The sequence below is a fragment of the Glandiceps talaboti genome, chromosome 14 (genome assembly GCF_964340395.1).
Source record: "Glandiceps talaboti chromosome 14, keGlaTala1.1, whole genome shotgun sequence".
In the NCBI taxonomy this organism is placed as follows: Eukaryota; Metazoa; Hemichordata; class Enteropneusta; family Spengelidae; genus Glandiceps; species Glandiceps talaboti.
In genome coordinates this window covers 11288959-11314442 of record NC_135562.1, presented here as the reverse complement: position 1 = coordinate 11314442, position 25484 = coordinate 11288959, and the positions used below count along the sequence as shown (strand labels likewise).

The 25484-nt window shown below is 35.5% G+C and overlaps 2 protein-coding genes across 3 annotated transcripts; one reads left to right on the top strand and one right to left on the bottom strand.

Moving 5' to 3' along the window:
- Positions 1-158: 158 nt before the first annotated feature.
- LOC144445536 (serine/threonine-protein kinase RIO1-like) lies at positions 159-14423 on the top strand. Its single transcript, XM_078135124.1, has 17 exons — positions 159-238; positions 826-869; positions 1726-1770; positions 2381-2505; positions 3751-3793; positions 4477-4569; positions 4903-4953; positions 5569-5630; positions 6252-6332; positions 6870-6956; positions 7692-7829; positions 8442-8545; positions 9423-9529; positions 10238-10393; positions 11520-11573; positions 11764-11907; positions 12987-14423. The coding sequence occupies exons 1-17, from the start codon at positions 166-168 to the stop codon at positions 13098-13100; spliced, it is 1521 nt and encodes a 506-aa protein (XP_077991250.1). The 5' UTR covers positions 159-165; the 3' UTR covers positions 13101-14423.
- Positions 13704-25169, bottom strand: LOC144445537 (GDP-fucose protein O-fucosyltransferase 1-like). Of its 2 annotated transcripts, none has more exons than XM_078135125.1 (6): positions 25001-25169; positions 24274-24428; positions 18040-18228; positions 17010-17324; positions 16403-16645; positions 13704-15016 (listed from the first exon to the last, which is right to left on the bottom strand). In XM_078135125.1, exons 1-6 carry the CDS (start codon positions 25125-25127, stop codon positions 14834-14836), a joined length of 1212 nt encoding a protein of 403 aa, XP_077991251.1. In that variant the 5' UTR covers positions 25128-25169; the 3' UTR covers positions 13704-14833. The 2 variants fall into 2 exon arrangements, with proteins under 2 accessions (XP_077991251.1, XP_077991252.1); XM_078135126.1 differs by lacking the exon at positions 24274-24428 and adding an exon at positions 24102-24226 and having other exon boundaries at positions 13705-15016.
- Between the last annotated feature and the right edge of the window lie 315 nt (positions 25170-25484).

Genomic DNA, 25484 nt, shown 5'->3' with positions numbered 1-25484 from the left:
ACACGCACGCACACTGATGAAAGCATTGGACAGGATAATATCACATACATGTTTGATATACTACATTGGAGCATACTACCATTATAATCCATTATAATCACTACATATATCTTGGTTATTAAAACTATTGACCATAACGTACTATTCCACGTTACAGTATCAGAGATGTCAATGGAAAGATACTCATCAGAAGAAGAGGAAGATTTTATAGATTGGGATTGGGAAGATGAGACAACAGGTAAGGGATGAGTGGGAAGAGGAAGATTTGTACTCTATTTGGTTTCAACAAGGTTTCCAAATCACAATCAATTGACTCATATTCATAGTATACAGTATTTTCTACTATGAAGTTAAAGTACAAATCATGTTGCTTTGTATTGGTGTTACACTCATATGCCATGACATTTTTTATACACACTCAGCCAACTTCAAATGCAAAATAGACAATTATATAGGTGACACACATAGTGGGGATGTAGAATGTAGGGAAACACCAAGCCAACACCATTTCTACTGTACAATCTCATTTGTCAGCAATATTATGATAATGAATACACATATATGTAACATAGATTAGTTTGATAGATGACCCCCACCCCCTCCCCCCCCCCCGTCACAATGTCTGCCCCTACCCCTACCCCACATGCTACTTGACTAATATAATGGAGAAAGTATTAATAGTCGTAGATGAATATAAATATAAAAGAATTAGTCTATTACATAAGACCCACAGATTATTGCTTCATTCCCACACTTTCTCTTTCCCCCCCCCCCCTATATTCAGTAGCTAAAGTCCAACGTCATAATTTATTTATTTTGTTACAGATTTTACTAAAAAGTACAACTCCATGAAATCATCAACAGGTCAGGTAGGTCAAGTTGAAGTATTTATTTTAATAAAGACATGTATTACCTGCTAGAACAAAACAAAACAAATTGTTGATAAGACTTCATTATTTATTACACCATTTATCATTCCATGCCCGAACTTTAACTGTCAATCAATTCACAATGATGATACTTATATTTGAGATCATTAAAGGGGAATGCCACTCCAGTAAATAGTTATTTTCATAAATTGTGGGTTTTGGAGAGTCATTTCATGATTTTACATTACATGAATTGTTGCGTGATTACCCAGAAATACCAAATTCAGACTCTATTTCACTGCTATTGTTGTCATACTGGTCCACCATTGCCTCATGGGACTTTGCAGACATGCATATTTATTAGGTGTACACTGAATATTCATGACTCCTAATTATTAATAATTATTACCGTTAGGTAAATAGTTTTATACCATGCACAAGCCAAGTTAAACAAAAAATATGGAATTTATACCCTGATCATTCTATGACACAAAAACACATGTCTACGTCACCGAAACAAAACGTTCAAAATTAATACTTTCACTGATTTTTCTTTGATATTACTGGCACTGGTATAATTATGTTATTCTCCAATATTTTTCTTCATTCAGCCTGAAGATACTCATGACCTAAGGGTTGTCATGATGAGTCGATAGATGAGTAGTGACAAAGGCCCCTTAGGTCACTCATATATTCCTTGGATGAACGAAGAAAAATGTTGGGGAATAACAGCTAATGATAGTAGTGTAGTGCTAATCTTCGAAATTGATTTCATTCCAATAATGGAAGTATTTTGTAGGTTTCATCAAATCATTTCATATTCTGATGTTTTACGTTTTTATCTTTTTTACTGTAGATTAATCCCAACCAACAAAGAAATCCACAAACTTCCAAACTACAGGTAAGTGTGATAACTCAATAATACTGGTATTTCAATGATATTGTGCTGTCTATGTGGATACCGGTTATTTGTGTTGCAACGCACAGGGTTTATGCATCCCTTGATAGTCCTTGAATTCTTTCCTATCCAGAAAAGATCTAAAAAAAAAAGTCAAAATCCTTCCTGAAACGACTCTGAAATTATCAGGATTTGATCCTATCTTGGAAAGTCTTAAAAAAGTCAAACCTCTACCGGATTGTCGTGGAATATCAAGTGACTTTAAGTGTATGAACCCTCATTCTACATATACATATAGCTAGTCATACTGATCACATGGTCTCTATTGATGAACAATTTGATTTGAATTCCAGTATTTATGTGAAATTAATTCCCTGTAATAACATTGTTCAAATGCAAGATTCTGTATTTACATTTATAGCTTTGATTATTACAAATGTACATAACTATATGCTTTTTCAGAACATTTCATATTTATCGGCTAAAATGTCCAAAATAGATCAAGTGTTCCACAGCATGGAATTTCAGGCAGTAGATTTCAGTGTTAAGACAGAATAAAGATTAGATGTCATGTAAAATATCATTAACTTGTGGATTTCTTATTTTTCATCAGCCAACTGAAAAAGCTTTTGGAAAATATGCCAACAAGATAAAGATAGAGAAGTATGATGGACCGAGATTATCATCATCAGCAGTGTCATCTCTGATACAGAATAGTCGTAGAAGTGATGCCGACAGGTGAGTGAGGGCACTCTGTCATCTCTGATACAGAATAGTCATAGAAGTTATGCTGACAGGTGAGTGAGGGCGCTATGTCATCTCTGATACAGAATAGTCGTAGAAGTGATGCTGACAGGTGAGTGAGGGCGGTGTCATCTCTGATACAGAATAGTCATAGAAATGATGCCGACAGGTAAGTGAAAGCACTCTCATCTCTCATACAGAATAGTCGTAGAAGTGATGCCGACAGGTGAGTGAGGGCGCTATGTCATCTCTGATACTGAATAGTCGTAGAAGTGATGCCGACAGGTGAGTGAAAGCACTCTCATCTCTCATACAGAATAGTCGTAGAAGTGATGCCGACAGGTGAGTGAGGGCGCTATGTCATCTCTGATACAGAATAGTCGTAGAAGTGATGCTGACAGGTGAGTGAGGGCGCTATATCATCTCTGATACAGAATAGTCGTAGAAGTGATGCCGACAGGTGAGTGAGGGCACTCTCATCTCTCATACAGAATAGTCCTAGAAGTGATGCCGACAGGTGAGTGAGGGCACTCTCATCTCTCATACAGAATAGTCGTAGAAGTGATGCCGACAGGTGAGTGAGGGCGGTGTCATCTCTGATACAGAATAGTCGTAGAAGTGATGCTGACCGGTGAGTGAGGGTGCTCTGAAGCTGGGTGACAAAGGGTTAAAATAACAGATTTTGATATTTATCCCCAGGAGTGTCAACATGGGGGTGGGGTGGGGGGGGGGGGTATTTGTTTGTACATGAAATTCTACAAGTTTTGAAATAGGGGCTTGAAGGGGCAACACAGAAACCATTGGATTGAGTTTACTTTATGGCGACATTGGTTTTACAGATAGTTATATGCTGCTGTTGTTTTTGGCATATTACTTGACTATCTCTACACCATCTGTTACTGGGGTTTCAAAAACATAGCAAAAACGTTGTTTAAGGGGAATGATATGACTCTGATTTGACTCCTAAATGCTTATTACCATCATTTGAAACACCATGAATATTCATTGTTCATTTATTGCATGTGTATTTCTTCTGACTTCTATTAGGCAATGTGGCCCTTAACAAAAATCACCAAATAGACGCAACATCATGGTATTTCTCTGAAATCAGGCATAATGTAGGTGATTGTAAAATCATGAAATGACTCTCCAGAACCCGAAGTTTATGAGAATGTCTTTATTTCCTGGAGTGGTGTTCCCCTTTAAACTAATTGTATTCTGTTGTTTTCTTGTTAACAGGAGTCGTGTGAAAGATAAAGCTGATAGAGCTACCATAGAACAGGTCAGTGTCATATTCCTGTATGAAAAGTCAAATATGAGTAACAACATTAGTCTGTAAGGTATGACATGACAGGGCGCCCTCACACATCGGTCAACCCCTTTCATTGACACAGCAGGCCAGTGAGGGTGGAATGCCATGACGTATCTTACAGTCTATGACAACATTAGTCTGTAAGGTATGCCATGACGGGCGCCCTCACACATCGGTCAACCCCTTTCATTGATAGAGCAGGCCAGTGAGGGCAATATGACATGACGTGTCTTACAGTCTATAGCAACATTGACCTGTATGAATAGTATTTAACTGCCTAGTGTGGAGATCTTCCCCATACTTAAAAATTAGCCACACATCAGACTTGAACATTTCAACAAACACAACAAAATGAATGCTATTAGTGAGTTACTAGTCCATCTTTGAATATGTTGAAATAGTATTTTTAATAATCATATATTATTATCATTTTCAACAAAATAAATGAGGAGACGTCAGTGAAAATTTGGGATTTTTTCTAAGAAATTTTTTGATTTGTGAGTAGAAATTTTCCGTAGCAACTGTGAATCCAGAGTCCATGAACATTCATTCTCACAAAATAAGTGTTATCAGTGAGTGTGAATTGTTTATTGTTTGTAGTTGTTTTCAAAAAAGTGTTTTTACTAAATATACATAATTCCATCATCTTACAGGTATTAGATCCACGTACCAGGATGATTTTATTTAAAATGTTAAACCGTGGTGTGATATCTGAGATTAATGGATGTATCAGTACAGGTAAAGAGGTGAGTTGATAACGTGACACATAATAGTGTCCAGTTTCTAATACATGTCCAAAAATGTTCATAGCTTGGTAGATCAAATGACTTACTACACAGGTACAAGCAGTTTTAAACAGTGAGGTTTTGATTTGTCCTGGTCAGAAGGACAAATTTCATAGTTACAGTTGACCACTAGGTGGCGGTATGATCTGTTGATTCTAGATGTTAGTTAGTTCGATGTCTCTGTTGATCTTCTACCAACTGATATTGATAGCCTCACATTTCAAACGTTGGTGGTGCCCTTTAGTATTGTTATTGTTGTTGTTGATGATTGTGTGTTTGCTTTGATTTTGACAGGCTAATGTATACCATGCAGCAAGTAAAGAAGGTACAGATAGAGCTGTAAAGGTAAGAGTCATATTTGTTGACTAGATATGGACTTCCTGTAAGCTGATACTTTAATGTATATGAGACAGAGTCACCTTTTACTTTTAACTTGGTTTGAATAAACTACTATGTTTCAATACATCATAATTGACTTATCATAAGCCATACTTTTATGAACATTGTGAGTGAATGTGCTACAGAAAACACTGCAAGCATGAGCTCATGTGCAAGATATGATTGTGCCCTCATTTGCATATCATTTGCATGAATGTACACAATAATGTTTCTGATATTGCACTGCAGTGCAAATACCACCAGCACGTGCCTGCATTGGAGCAAGTAATCACTGGTACATAATGTTCACAGTGGAATTGGAGTTAGCCAAATAGACAAAATGGGAACATTTTTATTCATAGCAGATATTGTAGACATCCTCAGTCCAGAGAAACTTTTAATGTCTGGACATTATAACTTTTAGTCAAACACTGGAGTCTACAACCCTGAAAGACTTTGTCCAGATATTGGCCTGACAAAATTTGAAAGTATACCTGTAGCAAAATGAACCCAAGCCCTGATTCCTGTTTCCAGTGAAATCTCATTCTGGTACTCGCATGTCTTTATGTCTTTATCCTACAGGTGTATAAAACCTCAATTCTTGTGTTCAAAGATAGAGATAAATATGTATCTGGTGAATACAGGTAAATTACTTGATAATCCATATTTTGTCACGTCAGTGCAGTAAGGTCGTATCTGCTATGTAATTGTATAGGCAGGTATGACCTTACTGCACTGACGTGACGATTTATCTATAAAGGGGTATTATAGTGATAAGTGATTTACATGGATTTTAGAAAAGTCAAACATAATTCATCTATGTATGTAATACTTGATTTTGACCTGCCTAGGCAGTATAGGCCATTCCAGACTGCAAACAGGAAATTGAGAATACAGCGCCCTCGCTCAAATTGGAAGTATCATCACCTCATAGTACTGTTTCTTCAGAACTTTGTCCCTTAGTAATCTGTAGAAGTGTAAATCTGGGATGTTTATTGTATTGTTCAGACATCAAGGAAAGCAGCAGTACTCTATGATTAACTGAGTAACATATACCATGTATACCCCCAAAGTACACACAGACAGGAAGTAGAGCGCCACCATGGCAAATTTTTGAAAGACCTATTTAATCAATATGCAACACATGTATGACCATGAATGAAGTGGATATTGTCTATTTTGGTATAAATTGTATAAAGCCAAGTATTTTACGCCCTTGTTTAGGATTTAAAATATCAATCATAAATATAATTATATGATTTCAGGTTCAGGCATGGTTATTGTCGACATAACCCTAGAAAAATGGTACAGACTTGGGCTGAAAAAGAAATGAGAAACTTAACAAGGTAAGTCTGATATGTAGAATTCTATGTATTGGTTGAGTCTTTTACCACTCAATTTTGCCACCTAGGTGGGTCATAAGAATCACTTGATATTCTGCGATATTGTAAAAATCACACAAGATATAATTCTGCTACCTAGGTGAGTCATAAAAATCACAACATGTCATTTTCACAGAAAAAGACATGGTTGCACCAAATACAAGGATGGAGCTGCATAATTATAATTCTATATGTAGATAACAATAAGTAAGGGTTTTTTGCATTGGGCTCTGTCAATCAATTACTTTGTTTGCCGTTCTTGAATTTCTCAAAGGCCTACCACTGGCAGGCAGACAGCGAAAAAGAAAAAAACAAAAAAACAAAAAAACCACAATGCTAGCATGTCATATCTCTTTTCTGTTGATTCATTTTCTGTATGTAGCTAAATCTATTATACTGGTGAAATATAAATGTCTAAGTTTCATACTTCTGTTCATAGATTGTCCCCTCCAAGATCTATTTTGTTCTATCATATGCAAATGTTATTTTGTTTACCAACAGACTATACAATGCTGGTCTACCGTGTCCCCAACCCGTACTTCTACGTAGTCATGTACTGGTCATGTCATTTCTAGGAACAGATGGATGGTAAGTTTAAAACTACATACGTTTGTCAAATTACCAAAATACATGATTGTATTATAATGTACTAATAACATTGGTCAGATTACAAGCATCCTAGTTTACGCAGCACATTCCTCAAATTCAACATAATATTATAGATGTACTAGATAGTTGTAGCTGGTGTAAAGATAATTAGATTGCATTTCACTTCTATATTGTTAAGCCATATTCATTTATGTAATTTCAACTTATTACTGACTGACTCGTAACAATTCTCAGTATTGTTGCTGCAATGTTATGCCACCCAAATGGCATCGTTTGTTCATAAAAACCAAAAACATGAGTTTTCCATTTACAAATTCCTAAAAACATGTGTTTGATAAAAGTGCACACCAATGCCTTTATTTCGCTAGTAAAAGGTAAATTCACCTTCGATCAAAAGTCATGCGAAATATTATCAGTGTAATAACTCCCACTAAACTTCTATTGAGGTATTTATGAAGGGAAGTTGTGATTTTAAGAAACACTCCAATGGCTCATATTGTCTTGCGATTCTTAGTAACAAAGACCCCTTAGGTCACTCATATTTTCCTTGGTTGAATGAAGAAAAATATCTAATCATTTGTCTGTGGATAAGTTGTTAAGACAACACATAACAAAGAATATCTAATGACTAGTATGGGGGTATTACTAATTCATGTATTCATTTGCAGTTTTATGGATTAATGTTGATAAATGTTGTGTTCTTTCTATCTCTAGGCCAGCACCAAAACTGAAAGATGTAGAATTGAGTGAATCCAAACTTAGAGAATTGTATCTTAGTTGTATACAAATTGTTAGAAGAATTTACCAAGATTGTAAATTAGTGCATGCTGATCTAAGTGAATATAATATTCTGTAAGTATTTACATTGTCTGTTATTTAGTATATGTCAGATTTGTGTATGATGAGTGGTTAGCCCGTTTCCTTTTTCCTCCACATTCTGGGTTCAAATCCACCCAGTGCCACTGAGCTAGATTAAATAATCCAGGCCTGTATATAAGAATGGTTTCATATAGTTTGACCAACCTGAACAATGCAGGTTTTACCTGGGTAACCCAGTAACACTAGAACACTAAGCCACAGCATAGTGGCGACAATATTGAATTTATTTCAGAATTTGTGTTCAGATTAATAAAGAATGCTTTGTTTTTACTAGTATTAGGAAGTATATAAGGGTACCTAAAACATGAAATTAGTCTTAGCTAGACATTTGTTTTTGCCACAGATTGCAATATTTTGCTTTTTGAGACTGGTCTCAGATGGTTATTTTTCGCAAACTGAGAGTCTCAGTTCATAGGGTCAGTTTAACGTTTTAGGTACCCTTACATAATGCATATTAGAGCAAAATATGAAGTATGAAAATTTATCCTTTCACACTATATGCTACATATTGCAAATGTGGTGTTATTTTGGTAAATGTTCAAATTTCAAAAATGTATTAATGTGGATTTTTACTGTTATATTTAGATACCATAATGGTGGAATTTACCTCATAGATGTTTCACAATCTGTAGAACATGACCATCCACATGCCTTGGAGTTTCTACGTAAAGACTGCTGTAATGTCACAGGTACAATAACTATGATACTTCATCTAAGTCTTGCTTATGCTACTATATCACACTTGGGATGTTTACACAACTACTTGTAGTGTTCTCTGTGGTCGTACTTTCACGATAGTCTGAAATGTCCAGCCATTGAGCTGCTTATGCAACCACTCACTACACACATTTGTGAGCAGAAACCATGACTGGATCATTCAGGCTAACTTTCATGAGTGAAGGAAGTAAAACTGCAACAGTCAATATTGCAAAGTACAAGTGTGAATACATTTAGCTCACACACAGTGACTTGTGTGCATCATGTAATATATTATTATGACATATGGTTAACTAAAAACGGCAAATAAAAATGTAAATCCGTTCGCACAATTTTGTGTACATGGAAAGATTGTAAGCTTGTTTGTAACAGGTCTGCTATAGTAGTTTTGGTATTGCAGTGCAATATGAATCAGTGAATGAATGTGAATCTGATTTTGAGTTGATGATAAAGGCCTTCATATTACCATGGTAACTGAGCGTTCAGTTTACTAAGATAGACACGAACTAAAACTATTGTGGCAACATGTTGATACAACAGTGATAAACTATTGAATGGATGTTGATTTAATTATAGTCTTAGTAGGGAGGCGTCTCTGAAAACTAGTTTGTTTAGAGTTCCATGAACTTGTAGTGCTGTTTTGGGACTTCCAATGTTTACACTATGTTGATCACAGGATGATTAGAATCACACAACAGAGGAACCGCTATCACCCACTTGTGAAATCTACCATATTGAAGAACAATAGATTTAGTTTGCATCTATCTTAGTAAACCAAAGGTTGGATTACCAGAGTTGTACCAGTTATCTTGTATATTTATAGGATTTTATTTTTGTCTTCATTTTCAGAATATTTCAGAAGGAAAGGTGTTGCTGTCATGACGATGAGGGAGTTGTTTGAATTTGTCACAGATACAAATATCCATGACGACAATATTGATGAGTATTTAACCAAAGTAAGTTGATATATTTCAGCATATATAGTTTTGCAGGATGAAAATTTTACTGAAAATTTCTTTCAGAATCAAGAACCCTATACAACTGAACTGAAAATGTTTTCTCTTCCATGGATTCATGTTGTGTATATAAACAGTGTCAGTAAAAATAACGTCTAAGCAATACAGTTTTCTATTGTTGTCAGGGTAGCATAATTGTGAATCTATAATTTCCCCTTGAAGTATTTAATAGTATGTATATTTCCCATAGACCTGTTGCCAGGTCCAAGATACATCACATGTCTCCCCATACAACGTCATGTATTCTGTATGTACAGGGGGTTTGCATATGCTACTCAGGGAGGATGGTTGTCACCTGATCGTACCCTGGGTTTACCAGTAAAATCCTCCTCTGTCAGTGATGGTGTTTAGTCTTTGTTCTACAAAATCACTCACAATTAAAGAGATCAACACATCTTTCCATCATTTCATAATGAAAATGTTATTTCAAATGTAATAAACACAAAACAAGCCTAAACATAGCAACACAGCGACTTAGTCCCCCACAATGCATCTGTGAACTGCCAAATCATCTATTTGGCCAAGAAGCTCTGATTCTCGTCATTTTTGTTTGTCTGAAAACTTAAACCTGTTATTTCTATGGATTATGACATTTTTATTTTAGGATAATTTTCTTGACTTATGTGTAATGTTTCTTATGATTTCAAGGCAATGGAAATAGCGACAACAAGAACTGATGAAGAACTTGATGAACAGAATTTACAAGAACAAGTTTTTAAACAATCTTACATCCCAAGAACTCTTGAAGAAGTTGTAGATTTTGAAAATGATATGACAAAGGTACAAAAAGGAGAGACGGACCAGGTGAGAATTTGACTCTTATCAACTCACACTCTACATGTAGGGGATTTATATCAACCAATGGTGAATGTACGTTGTTGTGGCGTCATCATTGTTGAATCATTACAGTGGCCAGACAGCCACCTCAGAGTCTTCAAGTTCCAGGTGCAACAACCCTCAAGCCAGACAGCCAGCTTGGAGTCTTCAACTTGCAGACTCAACCCTCAAGCTGCCATTTGTTTCTGCATGACTAAAGTCCTTAGGCAAGATTTGAACCATGATTATGCCTCAGTCAACCCAGCTATATAATTGGGGACCTGGTAGGATAGAGGTTGCTATGTGAAGGATTTAATCCTATGCACTTGTACAGGCAGCAGGAATGGAGGTTGTATAGTTAGTGGAAGGGCCCAAATTTAGGAAACCATACTACCAAGATCCCCCATCACAATTATACATTGCTGGTAACTCTGTATTTTCATTTTTTACTTGTAAAGGTTTTAACATATACCCCATGTAGTAGCAAGGAAGCATGATTTGAATCACATTATCACATAAATTGACTGTGAAATATTGTTTCATTCACACAAAACGTCAGTATAGTGAAGAACTTAACAAAGCCAAATCACTGAGCGAACGGATATCGATAAGTGCACCACTTGCCATATTTGGTCAAAGTGTACTAGGGTGTAGTATGGGAAATTATTGTATGGATTCGATGTGCGCCCTGCGTCCATTGAATTACATGGAAGCGTTACTGGGTATATGATATTGATTACCTATCTATCTACGATATCTTCTAAGCCCTACGAGAACCAGGAAGTAAATTGTAGTCACACAACACAGAGGGCGCACTCATGCAACCTAAGGTCACATGTTACTACATATTCTTGCTTGATGCTGGACTGACTATAGATACATTTGATATACAGTATTTGGTGATTAATGTGTTATGTATTGGGGGGAATGTGTAAACTACAGACATTCACACTCAAATAGTGTTGCGTAAATAGTTTACAGAATAATAATTTTCAAAGTGTGAATTTTTTATCCATTGAAAGTTTTTCATGTAGTCATAAGTTCATCCTTATCTTGCCATGTGGTTGAATAACAGTCATGGTTTTCTAACATTTTATTTCTTTCTTTCTTTCAGATATTTTATCAAACTGTAACAGGAATGAAAACAGATCTGACTGGAGCTCAAAAGGTATGCGTTGAAAACTTGCCAGTTTACATTGTTTGGTTATAAATACTCTGAAAACTTGTCATTTGAAATAGAGAAGTGTCTGGTATGACAAAGAAAGGTGGTGAAAATACCTAGGTTTACAGTATTATGATAGTACGTAGAAATGAATGAATCAATGAATATAAAAATACCGGGTATGTTTGATTTACAGGAACCCAAACTTTTAGAAGAATCTCCTGATGATAATGAAGATGATGGTGAAAGTGACAGTGGTGGTGATAGTACAAGTGATGAAGATTATCCATCACGACCTAAACAACTCTCACATAGAGATGAATCACCTAATAGTAGAAAGGTAATTTAAAAGTCAGTCTTGTGTATGTAGAGTAATACTAATAGTTGATGGGAGGGGGAGGGGAGAAATCATTCTTCATGTACTGTATGTAATATATTACACCTCAAAGTACAAAGAAGGCAAAAGCCAATTTGATGTACATTTAATGTTATTCCCCAATACTTTTCTTCATTCAGTCAAGGAAATTATGAGTGACCTAAGGGGCCTTTGTCACTACAAGTTGCTAGATGAGTAGTGACAAACACCCTTAGGTCACAAGCATTTTCTGGCTGAATGAAGAAAAATATTGGAGAATAACATAATTATACCACCGGCAGTAATATTAAAGAAATATCTAGGAAATTAATGACAATTCTGAATGTTTCGACTCATATTCTGAGCACAGCAGAACCAGAGTATATATTCCATATTTTTTGTTCAATTTGGCATGGTATAATACTCCTAATCTTGTTGTAGAAAAGTGAGAAAAATCAGTTTTCATATACTTTATGTAACAAGGCTTGCTTTTTTATGTACTTTATGCAATTCAGTATACCTAAAGATAGAAAGGTGAAAAAGTCAGAACGTGCATACCTCACGTAGTTCATTATAACCAAAAGTGGATAGTTGGGAAAAAATGGTCATCAGGTCCTTCTTCTACTTTAATTACACTTTAAACATAGAAAAGTGACAGAGGGAACTCTTCATGTAACAGGGATATACACAGTTCATTTAGGTAGGGATGTACAAAATGTGACTAAAGCAACTCCTTAGTTCCTGAAATTACTTTACCTAAAACACAGCTAGTAGGATTTTTTAACTGACTGAGGATGCAACCAATTTTTGCTGTGAAACACAGGGAAATAGCATTTTTTTTCAAAGGAGACTGTAGTACTCAACTATCACAGCCCTCACATACAGCCCTAAGGTTGCTCCTGAACAGCACTCCTAGTGGTCAAACTGTGTAATCTTTTGTTTTTCTGGTAACTATTTCCCACCAGAGAGGGCAGTATTCATTTGAATGGTTTCCTTTGTGATACTTGCTGTAATCAAAATCATGTCTAATTTATAATACCATATCTATTTTGTTATTATTTCAGGAAAGAAAACAAGCAGTGAAAGAAGCCCAGAGAGAAAAGAGGAAAAACAAGACTCCAAAACACGTCAAGAAACGAAAAGAAAAATTGGCACGACAGAGGAAAGGGAAAAAGTGATTTTTAGCAGTAAGGATACTTTGAGGGAAATGCTGAAGTTTAAAAGGCAAGGCATCTTACAAGAATTGTAATTCAGCTGCATGTCAATAACAGTATTGGAAGTTTTTAAAATTATGTTTAATATATTCTCTCAGAATTGCTATAGAGTGGTACAGTAAATCCCAGTATCAATGTACTTGGTACATTAAGATTTTGATATATGCAAATTTCTTGCAAACATAGACACCTCTTCATAGAACAGAGCTACTGAAATGGACAAAGGAAATATGCATGAAAACTAACATAGATACTTTGAGTATGTATTTAAATATATACACTTGTATGTAACATCACATACGTGTATGCCCTCTAATAATAGCCAAATTTCGTTGTTTCCGGTCCAAATGATAAAAACTAGCATTTCTTGTGAGTCACCAGTAAGTAAGAGATAGGGAAACACCTCAATTATGTGTCAGTGGTGAATCAAATTGGCTCAGAGGGGAACACCAAATTTTGGTACATCACTAGAAATTATGTGTATCCGTGGTGCGTCAAATTGGCTTAGAGGGCATACTGATGCATGCAGATACATTATACACACACATATTACAACAAGGTTGAATTTATTGATATTTTTATTATCAAAATTATAAAATGGCACAGAAGACATCACAGTTTCATAATTTTAAAAAATTATGAAATATAACAAGACGATGGAGAATATCACAGCAAATGAAGATATGACCTTTGACCTCAAGATTTCAATATGGCTTTTTTCTAGTACTGATTAGGAAAAAAAAAGAATTATTTTAATTAACTGGAGAACATGTCAACAAATTTGGTTTGTTTCAGGAAAGAACAATCTTGAATGTGCAACATCAAATTTTTAAAATATTTTGAAAGTGATAAACCTGTTACTTTACAAAGTAATTTATGCGAAGGTCTAGTCTGCCAACATACACACACAATAAATGGAAAATTTTATTTTGTTCATTTCAAGGTGATGTCTATCATGTATTAAAATACATATTTTATAAGTATGTAATTCACAGAGTTGTTTTCAGTTGAGTTATTCAGTATAGCAAAGTACTTTGAAAAAAAAATGTGTACATACAACGTAATGAATTTTTCCAAGGTCAGAACAGTTTGTTTTATAGCCACAGTACGACTGATTTGGTGTGTTACCCTTATCATGGCAGAAGCTATAATATTGAAAAGTACTTTGAAAAAAAAACATGTACAATCAATGACAACGTAATGATTTTTTCCATGGTGAAAATAACATGAAAGGAGCATACTCTGTAACTATGAATCCCATTTTGATTTTTTTTTAATTTGTTCCAGCAAAGAAAACAAGTTGAATCATTACTAATGAAAATTTTTACTCTATGTCAAAAAAATTCTTAGAAGTGAATCTCAAATGGTCACAACTGGTATATCTCTAATTAGATATTTAGATATGACATGAAAATATTCATTATGACATAAATTTGGAGGGTGCTATAAACATTGGAAATTTCCACTTTCTCTGTCACCAAGTCTTTCTGGGAATACTTGGGTTCCAAATGCTGAAATGCTGTGAAATAACTTCAGCATGTATTGTATTGTGAATTTTGTGCAGACTTTTAGTTAACTTCAGCCATAAATGGAGCCAACAGTTACAGACAGTGCCTCTTTAAGTTTCCATGGTGATGGCAAAATCAAGACTTTAGTGATGATGTAGTCAGGAAGTAAAAGAAATTGTTTGTCGTACTTTACAATTCATCATGTGAAGCACCCTTCCAGCCAAAGAATGATGTTGTCTTTCCATTGACATCTCGTTCACGTTTGACAAACGCAGAGAAGGACGAGACACAGTTACCAAGGAAATGATCTGCCTCGCCTAAGATGTACAAGTCAAGTTCTGGTTTCTCTGGGTCTAGGTGGAAAACTTCAACCTGTAGAATGAGAAATAGTAATGAAAAATTACTTGGTTAACAAAAGTACCACTCTTGTCCTTTTTCCAAGAGTGCATTGAAATGGGGATGAAATGCTGCAATGATATTACAGGGTGTTAGATAATTTTGAGAATAGTGTAAATTTTTATATTATACTTTCTGACACTGCTCCAAGTCTTTTTACTATCATTACCTGGCATGACTCTATAATGAAATTTTTCCCACAGAGATGACATCTACAATGTCACTACATGATTAGAACCAACTCGGATGGATGTAAGCATAATTACCATATATTCAGTTGGGGTGAACATCACTGCAGGAAATTGTAATCTAATTTTAGGTTTTGAATAAATGGCTACTAGCAAAATGCCAGGTGTGGTAGAGGAATGACGAGAGACAAAACTCCTCACTTGACTAAGATTCTAAGCTAACACTACATACTCTGTCCCCACTTTGTACAGTTTGATTGGAATGGTGAAATTATACAGAAAGCTGCCTGGTATGTTTTATGTACCAGCTTTCAAATATGACTCTGTCTATGATAATCCAGCCTTCGGTTTACTAAGATAGACACAAACTAAATCTATTGTTCTTCAATGTGGTAGATTACACAAGTGGATGGTAGCAGTTCCTCTGTTGTGTGATTCTAATCACCCTGTGATCAACATAGTGCAAACATTGGAAGTCCCAAAACAGCACTGCACTAAACAAACTAGTTTTCTGCGACACCTCCGTACTGAGACTATAATTAAACCAATGTCCATTCAATAGCTTATCACTGTTGTATCAACATGTTGTGACAATAGTTTGTGTCTATCTTAGAAAACCAAAGGCTCAATTTACCAGAGACTGAGTAATACTTTCTTTCTTTAAGTATTCACTAATTTAATTTTGTTGGTTTGAAAAGGATATGAATTATAATTTGTCAATAGAGCACAACAAAGAAAACATGAAATAGATGTAAAAATGAATTTTATACATTTTATGCAGACTCAGATTCATAATGGTCAAATAGTTAGCATGGCCAATTTGGAATATGAAGGTTACTGGTTCAAGCCTCGCTGCTGCCATTTATTACTGAATGACTGAAGTCCTTCGGTAAGATCTGAACCAACCAACCAACCAACCAACCCAGCTGTATAATAGGGTACCTGGTAGGATAGAGGTTGCAATATGAATACTTTAGTTCTATATATATGCTCCCTGCAGAGTTGAAATTATAGAGGGCCACTGCGAATATCAGTCTGTGCCAGGAGAATGATTACATGTATACAGACGGTTATGGATCGTGGACATTCATTTTAGAAGGTGCTTTATATAAATGTGTACTCATACTGTATTTATCTGCGTTGCAAGCAAGGGCCCAGTAATATAATTACTTACATTTAAATCTTCTAAAGTCTCGGATAAATCTTCCAACATTGGTTGATGATCTGTTGAGATGTAGACAGTTCTAGCGTCGATGTTTTGTACAACTTCACGGACCTCTCTCACAACTTGGGGTTCACCTTGCATACACATCTCCTTGGTAACGGGTGATGCTCTGTCCCGATGATAACCAACACATTGTTGTGAAGACATCAGATGTGTGTATGTTTTACCATCAGCCATATTACAAGTTGACACCTACAAAATGAATGACATATGAAATGAATTAAATTATCAGGCATGTTTCATTTAGTCTAGCTGCTAGACCCCTCTGGCTGTTGCCACTGAGGGCACTGCACCCAGACAATGGTACTCATCCCCTTTCACTGTTTCAGTTTTAATCGGCAACCCACAAAAGCAAGGATGTCTAAGTATACTTTAATCAGGGCAAACTTCATTTGTAAAACATCAATTTATGTTCAGGAACAAAGTGTTGTTTGGGTGTCTGCAGTTACTGGTGAGGATTTTGTGTCTGTGTGTGTGTGTATGTATGTATGTATGTATGCGTGTGTGGGCGTGTCTGAAACCAGATGACTGCTGAACTCTTTAAACGAAATCTTACCCAATCAGCTCCATTCCTGAGATGAACACCAACATATGGCCGTCTAAGATTTCTCTCAATGTAGTCATCAGCTTCTTCCTTGACATCACTATTCCATTTGACGTATTGTTGGAGTGCTTCATTGGCCTGGGTAACCGGGAACTGTGCAGGGGCTCCCATTAATGCTAAAACTGGGTGGTCACTTGGTGGATATTTCTCCATCCATCCTTGCCTCCATTCATCGTAATCTACGTTGAAATGTAAATCATCCCAGATTTCGGATTCATCAAACTCAATGTCAAAGTAGTCCCAGAAAGTCTTGAAAGGATTGCCAGGCTGTTAGAAATAAAAAAGAATATAAAATTGTGTTTTTGACAAACGCTCAAGCCGAATATTCCTCACATTTTTCAGCTCTTTACCTTGGTAAACCCCCCTCCCCCCCCCCCCCCAAAAAAAATAATTTTTTACCAGATCACCTCTCTGCATTACTATAATTACCCACAAATTATGGTTTAATATCAGATACAAAACTATACGACTTAAACCACATTTCTATGTTTCCATGGTTACAATAACCCTACCAATAAATAATGTGTTGTCATGCGTTAACATGGTAACCATTCATATGACACTGTTAAAACTGAAAATATATTTCCATTTACTGGAATTATTTCTATGCATGTTCTTTCTCACAGCAATGTGTGTTTACATCATCAGTTTTGTCATTCTACATCATAGCAATGTGTGTTTACATCATCAATTTTGTCATTCTACATCATAGCAATGTGTGTTTACATCATCAGTTGTCATACTACATCATAGCAATGTGTGTTTACATCATCAGTTCTGTCATACTACATCATAGCAATGTGTGATTACATCATCAGTTTCATCTTCTACATCACAGCAATGAGTGTTTACATCATCAGTTCTGTCATTCTACATCACACCAACATTATATTGCAATGGTAAGTGCCAGACAAAGTAGCTCTCTTTCATTGGCGAGCTATGATTATTTTCTTTTCAGTGGAAAGACCAAATGAATATTTACCCTGGTGCACACATGATCACCATGAGAGTCCTCGTTAAACTCTGCAGCTTTCCTTGAACAGTAAGCTTTCCTTTGTCCCTTGGCCCAATGATATGGTGCTAAGTCTTCCATGAAATCTTCCATAGTGATGACAGTGTGGTATTCCTGGACTGCCTCCAAATCAAACATCTCTGTGTATGGTCTGTAAATCTGTACATAGAAGAAACCACATTAGTTTTGGCATGGGATCATGTCAGGTAATTCTCTGAATAGTGTGTACATCCAAATTACCTTTAGTATACAAGATACAAGAAACTTTATCTCTGTTCAGAGAAATTAAGTAATTGTGGTCTCAAAAGAATACAAAACTACAATAATACACATACAGTAATACACCTGACATAAACCACCTAATGTACAGAAATGAACATACGTACGTACGTACGTACGTACGTACATACGTACATACATACATACATACATACATACATACACAATCAAGCATCACTGAAGTTAAAAAGTCAACAGTTCTTGATGGTATGTTAACTTTTCGACCTTGGATTATTTATAATATTGATTTCATTAGGGATAAAACTTGTTTTTGCTCTCATTATTCTAATTTGGGGGGCACGGAACCGGCGACCAGATGGAAGTAATTTTAAAAATCCAGTTAAAAACATGGTACTTATCACTTATCATTGCTGTGACCTTCATTCTGACCCTGCAAGTGTATGATTGTTTTTCCACTTCACTTAGTATGAGATTACTTGGTCAGATATATCTCTGAATAGCGTGTACATCCAAATTACTTTTAGCATGAAGTTATGAGGTCAGACATCGCTCTCTGAATAGCTGTACATCCATATTAGTTTTCGCATGAGATCATGTGGTAATATATATATATATATGTCTGAATGGTCTCTCTACATACAATATTGAGATATCAAAGTTACCATGGTAACAGGTATGTATAATGAACAGTGAATAGAGTTGTATCATTCGTGCCTAAACTAGCCAGGCCTATAAACAAAGGTATCTCATCAAATTGTCATTTCAGTCATTCTCTACACAATTACTAGAACTATTTTAGATACTAGGCAACATGTGTGTAAAATGACAACCATTGTTATGCTAATTAGACCTGAGGTCATCAGTTACAATTTCCTATACATTAAACATTGCCATCATTATGGACTAAGTTTATACCAATTTGCTAGTCTACATACCAATGTTGTATTGCATCATCAAAAGGATAACACTGCACTACCAGTTTGTACACTTTCTGTTACAAGATAGTCTACAACAGCATTAAATTTGACCTGGTCAAATCTTTTTTTAAATTTAAAAAAAAAATATTTTGAAAGTTTCAGATTAAAATATAACCATACATGATTTATCAGACTGTAAAACCATAAATTTATTATCTTGTTATATTTTAGAAATTTAAAAAAAAAATATTTGTAAAAGTTTCGGCGTAAAAGTATAATAATACATATTCTGCCTAATGGTTTTATATACTAACATTGCATCTTTACAACTTACATGCACAAAAAATTTTATATTGACCTGTGTTTTGAATAAAAACAAACTCAAGTAAATTCTAAAATATACATATAAGGGGCAATCTCACCTAGGCTCAATATATAAACTTTGTTCAAAACCCCTCCCTCCTAAAATGAACATTCACGAGTGCGACATCTACACTTTTGACTATGATGAAAACTGTAGCAGTCACACCACTAACAATACAATGTAAAAACATTAGCATACTAACTGGAAAGCCAGCACTACATATCACATTGGCAGTAAATTTTAATCGACATAACATCTCGGTAGTAAATACTTTAGAATTGAAAGGTTTTCAAAAGTTGGTATGAAGTGTGAACATGAAGTTCAACAATCACATTGATGCCAGCCCCCTCCCCTTCCCCCTAAATGAACAAAGTTCATTTATTGAGCTTGTGTGACATTGTGCGATAGTCCCTAAGGTTTTTACAAGTTGATCTTGGCTTAAGTCACTGTAGACAGTTTGATATGTTGTGTCGCTCCACTCTCACTAGACTGTAAGATATGTCATGACGTTTCGCCCTCGCCAGCCTCCTCTCATCTCTGGTGGTAGGGGTTGGCCGATGTGTGAGGGCGCCCCATCACAGTGTCCCTTACAGACATGAATTCTTTGTATTCAAGGTTTACGACTTCAATGTAAACAAACCTTGCTACAATCACATACAACAATGGTAATCAAACCTAGACACAGGGTTCATTCAATGTGGTAGATTACACAAGTGGATGATGGCGGTTCCTCTGTTGTGTGATTCTAATCACCCTGTGATCAACATAGCATAAACATTGGAAGTCCCTAAACACTACACTGCAAGTTCTTGGAACTTGGACTCCCTACTGAGACTATAATTAAACCAACATCCATTCAATAGCTTATCACTGTTGCATCAACATGAGCGACAATAGTTTCAGTTTGTGTCTATCCATAGACCCTCCACCAACGAGGGTCTATGGTCTATCTAATAGTAAACTAAAGGCTCAACTACCAAGGTAAATATCTACTTTGAAAATCAAAAGTCTGTTTAAAAGGGATCAAAGAAAAACAAGTAGTGGATGTGGAAGACATAAAATGGAAGTTAAAAGATATAAAATTTAATTAGGAAATACAGGAAACTGTTTTAATGGTGGTTAAAGTTCTGACAGTGCCTTCCAATCAAAGTATGAACACAAACTACTGTAACATATATTGATACATTACCAAAATGGGTCTGTGTCTTTGTACATAATTTAGTAGGGTCAGATGAAACATGTGCCACAATTGTGTGTGTGTGTGTGTGTGTGTGTGTGTGTGTGTGTGTGTGTGTGTGTGGTGTGTGTGTGTCAGTACTGATAACTACAATCGCAACAAATTTCAAATTTGGCACCTCTCACTGTTTTATACTGAGGTTTGTTGTCTAATACATCACTCAGTAATTTAGCCATGATCTACCAATAGATGGGGTTTTATTTGCAACAATGAATATTGCGTGCCTGTTCAACGGTATTATCAAAATAAACTGTTATTCAACTTTGACACTGTGCAGGTAATGTTGTGACTACTGTAGCTAAATCTATGTCAACGCATCAGGGCAAGTTCAGTAATGTATCAATATGTTGCAGTAAAACATCGTTCATACTTTGATTGGAAGCACTCTAAAAGGCCTATATATGTCTATATTGGGTGATATCAACAGTTGCCTGGGTGAGCTCTATAAAAAGTGTGTCCAGAACAATAAAATGGTAAAATGTAATCCTCACAGTTTCACTAACAAGATAACTCTAATGTGAGAACCTAGGATTGAAACATGGGCCTTTAAGTGGACTGATCAAAAACAATGAGACAATAGTCGTAGAATGAAAGAAATAAAATAGTAGTACAAGATATAAAAGTTAAATTGGAAATGAAACTTTAAGTCATGGTTACCCCTCTTAAATTATGAAGTAAATTCAATTCACTAAAGAACAAAGTGTAAGTCCTTGACAAAATGTCACCGATTCACGTAAATCACATGTTATTGTCTCATTCTTTGGTAAACTAGGTAGTACACCATTGGAAGACAAAAACAATGGCAGACAGCCAACACTGTACAATAACTTACTCACAACTCTCTCTGGTTGGTATGTTTGGAGATTCCTCAGTTATTTTATAACTTCCCCAATAAGTCACATTTCTTAACATTTTCAGCAAAGCAATTATAGTTATGTAATATTTAACAAAATAATGCTAAGTATCAAAATGAAAGTTCTAAATGTTGCATAAAAATGCACCGACAACTAAACTAAATTAAACATGTGCTTTGAATAAAAGACTTTTCAGTGTCAAAGTATCACTAACTTAGGTGGTCATTTTGTATGAAAAAATTTAGTGTGCAAATTTCTTTTGTTATCCCTATTCAGAAAAAAATCTCTCTTTGACAGTTATAACAGGTGTGTTATATTTTCCTTAGTTTCGTTGCAAATATTCAGAAGTCTGTTGACAAATTTCTGTCTCCTTCCACCATAAATCTTTTGATATCTGAACCAATGAAAATGGATGTTCAGAAACTCATCAAAAAATGATTTTACAAATTGTGTACACAGGTGAGATTTGTCTGACTTCAAGGAGGTGATGTCCGATAGTACAAATCAGAGAGAATTGTGGGTAAAGTATTATAGTGGCCCAGGTTCTTGTTACAAATTACATAAAACAAAATACAGACACTATAGCACACAAGTATATGAATTAATATATTTTATCTCACTGTGATTGAACAGAAATCACATCAATCTCAGGTAAAACAAGGAAGATTCAAACACTTTATTTGTGTTCACAGTGAGATAAAATGTAACATTCCATGTGTATGCATGCTGTCAGTATAACTGTACTTTTTGTGTGTGTAATTTGTAACAAAAAATGTTGAGCGAGATGTCATCTTTCCATCTAATTGAAAATCTATAGTCACTCTGTTTTGGTAGTACATTCTAACAATTTATAGTATTCTATTGAAGGATAACTGAAAGTCCTGTGGTTGAAACTTCCATGGTCAACACGTGTCATTAGTTTCAGGTTCACTTTCATCTTGTTTCTACCTTAGTAAAATAGTCTTGACTTGAAACAACAGTGATTTAATACTTTTTATGATGGGTGCATTATCAATAACTTTTGCATTGATATAAAAACCCTACAAGAAAACAACACAAATCAAATCAACGGGTATACATGCACACCTACTCAGTGGCCTACCTTTTGTTGTCATTTCAAACTACCAGTAATTTGCATAACAATAACAAACTCTGACTTGAGGTCATCCTCTGACCCTTGTGCATTATTCATGATGACTTTCAACCAATCAGATTATGACACACAAACTTAATCAGGATTTCTTTAGACTTGGGTAGAACCCCCTAGTTTAGTGGGAATTACTAACCCACGTTTCTTGACCTCACACCAAGGGAACTGTCTTTTATTCACTTTGTAAGGTGATATGATCTGTCTGGCACCTTACTGACTCTGAGATGATTGTTGGTGTATTTTTAAATCATGGTTGATAATTTTTACCTACAAAATGATACCTCTTTCTTTTTCTAACTTTCTACATACAGAACACAAAATTGAATTAATCACAATAGCTGAAGCATGTGTACTTGTACTCAAATGCAGTGACAATGACACAGAAATAAAGTGTTTTATGGATTGTTGATTATAAAATGTCTCGCCATTTTACAAATGCACCCTGACAAAATTATGATTCTAGATATGCAAAATACATTGTTTACCAAATTCTACCATTTTCTCTTTTGTCACGAAACTTTCCAGAAACAGTTGGATAATGTTAATAAAAATATTCAGCTTTTAGCCATTGCATTGGGATTTGTTGTCAAAACAGAAGCCATTATTGTTTGCCTCAGGCTTTTAACATAGTGGTACTATCCATAATAGCAATAGATTAGAAAATCACAATATTACAATGGGCGTTTCTTAGTGGTTCAGGTTCCTTTTGTATTCATCAATTCAATTGAAACACAAAATTCTAGTAATAACAGTGTTATAGAGACTCACTATGGGGTTGCTTACAATGATTGGAGTACTTCTAATTGCTATCAGTAATTTAGGCGTGGAAAGGTCAAAGGTCAAAGTATGAGAGTAGAATGATTTTAATTAACATAAATGCTATTACAGTTATAGCAGGAGTGGAAATAGGATGAAATCCTTAAATGAAGACACAAGAATCCTACCAATAATACTGAGTGCAAATACACAACTTTACACTGTAAACCTGGATAAATTTCACCACTGAAAAATTTTATGATTCTTCAGTTTTCAGCTAATTCTCAAAGACTAACTTTTACTAAATTACCAGACTTACTCTAGTACAATGTGTTCATGTACAAAAATGAAAAAGGCATTTTAGTTGCATTTTTGCATTTATAGTTTTCCAGTGAAATAAATGAAAATAATAGCGAAACTTTCCAGGTTGACAGTGTCAACATCAACACTATGCAAAAATTGATAATTCAAAGCTATATATATCACTGAGAACTATTTATGAGTGCATGCTTACATTCTTGGCGTTATGACCAAGGTGATGTTGATAGCAAATTGACGGCGGTATAACCAGTACACGGTCTACAGTTTTGGCAAAGAACAGAGACCCAAGAAACTGATCAACTTGATTACCAAAGCGTCCTGGAAATAAAAAGAGAGCAAAAAAAAGAAAGAAAAATTGTGCTTACATTTGGTGCTAGATGAATTGGTAGTTGTATACCATGGCCGTGGGATTTTTTACCACATGGGTAATCAATAAATGGCGGAATCACTAGAATTCTGTTGATTGTTTTGGCAAAGAATAACGATCCTAGCAGTTGGTCTACTTGATTTGTGTAGCGTCCTGTCATGAATGGAAAAAATATCATATTGTGACCTCATGAAGTTGCGATGTGTCTGTATCATGCCCTGGGTGTGTCTGATATGCAAATGAGTGGGCGAAGAGAGGTGATGGTATTGCATATATGTGTTCATTCTTCAGAAATATGATATTGGTATTTTTTTACAGCATATTTATGCTATCTTTGTAGAAATCAGATCATGGGACCGACCCCTGCAGTAAAATGACTTTCTTCGGCTTGTGGTCAATTAATTGTTATTGATTGAGGTAATGTGATAAACTAGTCATAACATGCTCAGTTGCATGTCTTCAGTTTGGTTTCAAAGCATGGCCTCACTATTTATCGGTAAAATCATGGAGGGTCGCGGGTCTAAGGTAAAATTGACATTTGTATGTAAAAGTAGACTAGTACGGCCATCACCAAAATGCATATTATTCTGTTCTTCAAAAATAACTTACAGAGCGCCTATATTATGCACGTCCTGCAGCGCTAACTAACTAACACAATGAGCTACCAGAATTACGCACATCCCCTGCTCGGGTGTTATCTGTCGATGAACTGACAAAATACTTACCCATACAGGGACAGTAAAGTATGTAGCCCCTCGGATCCCAGTCTATGGCTTTACAAACACTCGTGCTTGCAAGAAACGTTGCCAAAATAACACAGCTACGAACAACCACACCTAACAGACGCGCCATGTTTGAAATCGTGGGCGAGCTATACCTTGGACCAAGTGAAAGTTACAATACTGAGTTATATTATATAGTCTACCTGACTACCTAGGTGAGTGGAGAAAGGTGTGGTGTGAACAATGGAAAGTGGTGAATCACCTGTACGGCCAGCCCAGCTTCAAGGACCTATAAAATAAGAACACGTTGCTGGTAGACTGCCTTCCAAGGACAACCTGAAACATGGATAGTCGAGTGTTTACTTTCACTGCCATTAATATTTTAAACGTTTCTTTAATTGCTCAAGGTCGAATCCGTTCTTTACAAAAGTCATATTGGTGCGGGTGTGTCTATCATAATGTCGCTGGTCCCTATCCGCAGCCCCGG

Excerpts from the sequence above, each read along its gene's own strand:
- LOC144445537 (XM_078135125.1), bottom strand. The coding sequence starts at position 25,127 with ATGGCGCGTCTGTTAGGTGTGGTTGTTCGTAGCTGTGTTATTTTGGCA. Across the intron at positions 18,229-24,273 it reads CAATTCATCTAGCACCAAAT|ATTTACAGACCATACACAGA; the intron begins GTAAGCACAATT and ends TTCTATGTACAG. Across the intron at positions 16,646-17,009 it reads TCAGGAATGGAGCTGATTGG|GTGTCAACTTGTAATATGGC; the intron begins GTAAGATTTCGT and ends TTCATTTTGTAG.
- LOC144445536 (XM_078135124.1), top strand. The coding sequence starts at position 166 with ATGTCAATGGAAAGATACTCATCAGAAGAAGAGGAAGATTTTATAGAT. Across the intron at positions 8,546-9,422 it reads AGACTGCTGTAATGTCACAG|AATATTTCAGAAGGAAAGGT; the intron begins GTACAATAACTA and ends CTTCATTTTCAG. Across the intron at positions 11,574-11,763 it reads ATCTGACTGGAGCTCAAAAG|GAACCCAAACTTTTAGAAGA; the intron begins GTATGCGTTGAA and ends TTTGATTTACAG.